The sequence below is a fragment of the Sinocyclocheilus rhinocerous genome, unplaced genomic scaffold, assembly GCF_001515625.1.
Source record: "Sinocyclocheilus rhinocerous isolate Xijiao unplaced genomic scaffold, SAMN03320098_v1.1 scaffold504, whole genome shotgun sequence".
NCBI lineage: Eukaryota > Metazoa > Chordata > Actinopteri > Cypriniformes > Cyprinidae > Sinocyclocheilus > Sinocyclocheilus rhinocerous.
This window is the reverse complement of record NW_015645076.1, coordinates 1,235,133-1,241,535: the sequence shown is the minus strand read 5'-3', so window position 1 is coordinate 1,241,535 and position 6,403 is coordinate 1,235,133. Positions and strand designations below refer to the sequence as shown.

Sequence of the window (6,403 nt, the reverse complement as noted above, 5' to 3'; positions counted from 1 at the left end):
AGGAAAAATATGCAATATGAAAATAATTGAAGACAAAATGTGTTTTACTGAGAAAAAGCAAGATTTGGTTTTTAAAAAGCCTTTTTCCAAAAGGTACATCTGGAAAAAGGGGGGTCGTCTTATAATCAGGGTCGTCTTATATTCGGGCCAATACGGTAATTCTCTTCTCTGTTTTCCTGCAGTTGTCACTAATGTGAGCGAGCTCCTGGGTCTGGACAGTTTTCAGTTGTCTGAGGTTCTGACCCAACGTTCCATGATCCTCAGAGGAGAAGAGATCTGCTCTCCTCTCACAGTGGAACAGGTAAAATCACATATACTTTCTCATATTGATATACTTTAATAAAAATAAAAAAACTTGACTAGTTTAGCAGTTCTTCTCTTCTGTCTCTACTTGATCAAAAATGGGCATTTTATTTTGTCATGCTTGATTGACAGGCAATAGATTCCCGGGATTCGGTTGCCATGGCGCTTTATTCGCAGTGCTTCTCGTGGATCATCATGCGAATTAATCAGAAGATAAAGGGCAAAGATAATTTCAAGTCTATTGGAATCTTGGACATCTTCGGTTTTGAGAACTTTGAGGTGTGAGGCCACATGGATCACATGATCATGCACAGACACATATTTTTATTGAGATCTAACCCAAGTGTTTGTTTGTTCTGAAGGTGAACCGTTTTGAGCAGTTCAACATTAACTATGCTAATGAGAAACTTCAAGAATATTTCAACAAACACATCTTCTCTCTGGAGCAACTAGAGTACAACAGGTAAAGACTGACAACCGTGAGAGCATGACAATTTGCTCTGCAATTACATATATTCTTATATGTGTAAAGTATCTCCTAAGTGCCTAATCACACTATTGTTTTTTTTTTTTTGCCTAATTTTTGTGAATGCAATTTAAGCTTTTAAAAAGATTATTGTTAAGCTTGTACAAGTTTTGTATACTAAAACTGGTGAATTGTGTCGTACAGGGAAGGCATTCACTGGGAAGCCATTGACTGGATGGACAATGCAGAATGTCTGGATCTGATTGAGAAGGTAGAAGAATCATGGTTAGCTGTCAGGAACAATTAATTTTAATTTAAAAATGTAATTTAATTTAATTTAGTCTGACACATATTTATACATTCCTTCAAACAAAGATTAATTTGATTATTACAATAATAGAAGTTTTCAGTTTTGTATTATTTAACACTTACAGTATTTAATGTTGTGTTTGTGCAGAAATTGGGCATGTTAGCACTGATTAACGAGGAGAGCCGATTTCCCAAAGGCACTGACTTCACCCTGCTGGAGAAACTGCATGGCAGACACTCTGTGAGTTAAGCTCTCATCATACAAAGACATAATATAATTCAACCAAGCATTCAGTGTAATAACATGAACTCACTAAACACATGAGGTTGTCTTTTTCCACAGACTAATCCCTATTATGTGAAACCCAGACTGGCAGACCATCAGTTTGGGATAAAACACTATGCTGGAGAGGTATATGAAATATCCATCTGTCTGTTTGTATATCTATCTATTTATCTCTCTGTCTGTCTCTTTTCTTCATAATTTTTTGTCTTCCTTTTTATAGGTCTTGTATGATGTGAGGGGGATTTTAGAGAAGAACAGAGACACATTTAGAGATGATATACTGAACATGCTGAAGGATAGTAGGTAAGACGCAAACACACAAATGCACAAGCTCTGACACACACACACACACACTGAGGCAGTTTTGTTTGAGTTATTCTGTGTGTGTGCCTGTCTCTTTTCTTCATAATTTTTTGTCTTCCTTTTTATAGGTCTTGTATGATGTGAGGGGGATTTTAGAGAAGAACAGAGACACATTTAGAGATGATATACTGAACATGCTGAAGGATAGTAGGTAAGACGCAAACACACAAATGCACAAGCTCACACACACACACACACACACTGTGGCAGTTTTGTTTGAGTTATTCTGTGTGTGTGCAGATTGGATTTCATCTATGACCTGTTTGAGCAAGTGAGCAGCAGAAATAATGAGGAGACCTTGAAGATGGGCACGGCAAGAAAAAAGCCCACTCTCAGCTCACAGTTTAGAGTGAGATAAAACTCCCATATCAAGACTTTTATCTATATAATAGACCTTAAATTGAACATGCTAAAGTGCTGCATGTTAAAACAATCAGGAACTGCCTGCAGTCCCTTCTGATTTGTCAAACATTTGATCGGTTGTCTCTTCTGTCTCTCAGGACTCTCTTCATGCCCTAATGGCCACTCTCAGTGTATCCAACCCCTTTTTTGTGCGTTGCATAAAACCCAACATGGACAAGGTGAGAGAAGTCACATCAGCTAATGAGAATGCAATTTAAAAATAAATTCTGGGGTGTATTCAACACGTCATAAATTTTAATAATGTATTTTGCTTTTGTTTGTTTTTTTTGTTCTTTAGACCCCAAACAAGCTCGACCCGGATGTGGTTCTCAATCAATTGCGGTACTCTGGCATGTTGGAGACAGTGAAGATTCGCAGAGCTGGATTCCCTGTCCGACGCACCTTTAAAGACTTCTTCAGCAGGTAGATGTTAAAACGCATACAGGTGCATGAATTTTTGTTGTCTCAGCTTTTCTTGGAGACTATGATTTTGTGGTTGTATACATCAGGTATACGATTATCCTGAAGGAGAAGGAAAAGGCTGCTGTGGCTTCAAATGGAGATGAGAAAAAGAAGAGCACAGATTTGCTGACACTCCACGACAGGACGAAAAAGGAGTGGCAGATTGGGAAGACCAAGGTGAGTGACCTTTGGCCTCTTGCTCTATCGCCTCTTTTTACATTAGGTATAGTTTCCCAAAAATTTTCAACCCACAACATTTCTTTAATCTCCTTTTGGATTTGAACATGTGCCACCCGCCCCTTCAAAGCACACACATTACCTATATGGCCTAGTTTCCGACCTGTCCTGATGATTTTTTTATGGGCATCTTTTCATCCTATATCACATTTAGGTTTTGCTCAAGTTTCCCATAATACAGTAATTGTTTTTTTCCCTCAGAGAATAATACCAGAAATTTTTAAATATACACTACCATTAATTTTTATGTTTTCAACAGAAGTCTCTTATGCTCACCAAGACATTTATTCGATCAGAAATACAATTAAAAAAAAGTAATATTGTGAAATAATGTTACATTTGTAATGAGGACGCTGAGGCTGAGTCTGAATCCATGTGCGGGAGTTTATTGAGGACAGTTTCAGTGAACAGGAACGTCAAGGCAGGCAGAAGGTCGAAACCAGAATGACAATCCAATGTAACAACACTTACAGGGGCAATCCAGAAGGCTAAAGTGAACAGGCAGGCAAAAGGTCCAAACACACACATCCGTCCGATCAGGCAAACTAAGCAAGGGGAATAATCCAGGTAAACGTTAGGTCGGTAAACAGGCAGAATCATACACTGAACAGGCAATCAGAATCACAATAGAGAACGCTTGGTAAGGCAGGTTTAACTGGCAATACTTCGCGATGAGCATGAGCACAGTCTCTGGCTATAAAGTAACCAAACAGAAAATGAGTGTAGAGGAAGCAGAGGGAGTGGAACACAGTCAGTACTCGGGTGAGGGCTCCCTCTGCTGGCTTGGCATTACATATCTATAGCTGTGTATGTATTTTAGGGCACAAATCCCACTTACCCTTAGAGTCACTATTATGGTGATTAGTGTTTGGTTCAAGGTATATTTAACAAATGATCAACAGTTTTTTAAGCTAGTCTTATCTTACTCCAAACTTTGAAACTTTACATCATGAATATGCAATATGTATGTTTAGCTAAGCTTTAAAATGCAATTTTGTCTGATTATGCTGATTGGTTGTGATTTTTGTTTTCACATAGCTTTGTCTTTATTCTATATAAGCCCATTTCTGCCACATAAGAAAAAATGCTTTGGAAAATCACAATTATGACATAAAAAGTCACAATTATCACATTAAAAGTTGAAATTATGACATAAAATTTACATTACAACATAAAAGTAATTTTGAAAAAAGTCATAATTATGAGATTCAAAATATAACATACTAACATACTAATAACATACTAAGATAACATACTAAGTCACAATTATGATGAATATATACGTATATATATATATATATGTATGTACATATATATATATATACATATATATACTGTATGTATATATATATATATATATATATATTTGTCATAACTATGACTTTTTATCTCATAATTATGACTTTTTATCTTAAAATTTGACTTTTTGTCAAAATTTTGACTTTTTATCTCACAATTATGACTTATGCCACATTAGAGAAGATGCATTTGTAAATCATAATTATAACATTAAAGATTAAATTATGACACACTAAGACATTATGAGATAAAAAGTTGAAATTATGAGATTAAAAGTCATAATTAAAGTCATTAAGACATAATTAAGTCAAGATTTTATCATCTAATAATTATGAAGACTTTTTTTCTAATGCGTCGGAAATTGGCTACTATGCTTTTCAACAGCATTTTTGACAGACAAATTATAGAGCAACATTTTATTCTTAATGAAAACTTCAGACTCCTCCTCAAAAAAATGCATGCTTATGTGCAGTTAACCTGTCAAATAGATTTTTTTTCAAACCTTCTGACATTGAGTCTAAAAACCTGTCAGAGTTGAAGACAGGTGGTGTTGACATGTTCGTAATGTTTGTTTTTGTCTAACCAGTGTTTCTATATCATTCTTCTCTCTTGCCCTCCTTTAGTCTCCATGCTCGGCTGAGGAGGAGCACCGTCAGATGGAGGAAATTCTGCGTTTGGAGCGCGAGATTGAGCATCTGCAGAAGAAAAGAGAAGACGGTGTGTCTATGCTATGTGAGAGCTCAAGACAGGAACTCCGCTTGCGGCGTGATGCCGAGATCCTGCGTCAGAAAAAAGCGGCTTCTCGTGTCGCCACTGAATTCCTTGAACTGCTCGACACCGGAGGCCCAGAAGTCATTCCTGGTGATGCTAAACCACCTGCCTCCAGACCGGCAGCCGCCACTGAGGAAGAGGTAGATGAAGGCTTCCATGCAGACGAAGAGTGCATACCACTTCCCGAGTTCCCTCCTCCAGTGGAAGGTCCAGTGGATCAGGAAATCTTAGCCACTCTGCCACCTCCTCCTCCTGCCTTTGCCGAGGGCACGTTGGCTCCATCTGCACCCAACGTTCCACCTGGGGCTCCTCCCCCGCCTCCTCCTCCCCCTCTCCCTGGCGATGCCGAAAAGGAAGTTGGAAAGCCTGAAGAGGCTAAAACAGTTAAAGAGGTGGATGGGAAAAAGGAGGGAGAAGATGTGGATCGCACCAGCAGGCTGACTGCAGCGGAGTCTCTTCCAGACACAGAGGAACCCATCTACAGTGTGCCTGGGGATGGCGAGTCAGACTATGACCAAGACGATCTAGAGGACGGACAGAGCAGCATTGCGGCGACGGACACAGAACACGTACGCAAGTCCACCTGCACCAACGCAAGCCAGGAGTCTTACAACCGCAGCTCAGATTCAGTGAGTTACACAGAGTACACGTGCCCTAAGGGTGCAAATTCTTTCTATATAAAGCTATTTATAAATACTATAATCTAACCCCAACAGAAAGCTTTCTGTATTTTTATAATTTAAAATAAATACTTTGAATTTACTTTAATTATAACGTATTTACAAATTTTACTTTGTCCCTAGAAAAGAGATTTTGTCAGGTTTAGCTCACTTCTGGGTACATATTTGTCCCCAAAATATGGTTAAGTAGGTATGTACACTCACACACAGACCATTCACTCTATCCGTCTCTTTTTTTAAGTATGCTGACAGCGATGATGAGCATGATGGGTACGTGGACACAGATGAGGAGGTATCCAACGGTAAAGTCAACATCTTGAATGGGAACGGACCTCCATACTTCCACAGTTACCTTTACATGAAGGGTAAGAAATCAAAGATTAAATCTTTTTACACTAAATAAAGTCCCTGCTGTGGCCCTAAACCTTTTTAAATTCAAGGCCCCTATTGTCAAAGCTAATATTTAAAGGGCCAAAATGGATCTGGTACTTCTGCTTTAATGACAAAGCTACTCATTTTAACACTTTTCACAAAATGTATTAAAATAATAAAATAATGGTTAATATTTAAAACAAATGACATAATTCCAGAAGTTTCAATAAAAAGTAGAGCATGTCTAGCAATTCCAAGGTCATGGGTTTGATTAGCAAGAAATGCATAATTGGATTAAAAACAATATACTTTGAATGCAAAGTAAGTCGCATTGGAAAATAGCGGCTGCCAAATGCATAAATGTTATTTTTTATGACCAATTAATTTAAATAGCTTTTCTAGTCTTTCATGGTTGTGGGTTTATATGTGTGTGTGTGTGTGTGTGTGCGTGTA

General features: G+C 37.9%; 1 protein-coding gene across 1 annotated transcript in view; it reads left to right on the top strand.

The window, feature by feature from the left end:
- LOC107705496 (unconventional myosin-X-like) overlaps positions 1–6,403 on the top strand; it is a 30,003-nt gene that overhangs the window by 14,321 nt on the left and 9,279 nt on the right. Inside the window, exons 10-22 of the mRNA XM_016508804.1 lie at positions 183–301; positions 436–582; positions 666–766; positions 974–1,040; positions 1,227–1,319; positions 1,422–1,490; positions 1,585–1,667; positions 1,968–2,076; positions 2,228–2,308; positions 2,428–2,552; positions 2,639–2,768; positions 4,751–5,527; positions 5,820–5,943. Of these exons, the coding sequence (XP_016364290.1) occupies positions 183–301; positions 436–582; positions 666–766; positions 974–1,040; positions 1,227–1,319; positions 1,422–1,490; positions 1,585–1,667; positions 1,968–2,076; positions 2,228–2,308; positions 2,428–2,552; positions 2,639–2,768; positions 4,751–5,527; positions 5,820–5,943 (2,025 nt within the window). The remainder of the gene's footprint in view (positions 1–182; positions 302–435; positions 583–665; positions 767–973; positions 1,041–1,226; positions 1,320–1,421; positions 1,491–1,584; positions 1,668–1,967; positions 2,077–2,227; positions 2,309–2,427; positions 2,553–2,638; positions 2,769–4,750; positions 5,528–5,819; positions 5,944–6,403) is intronic.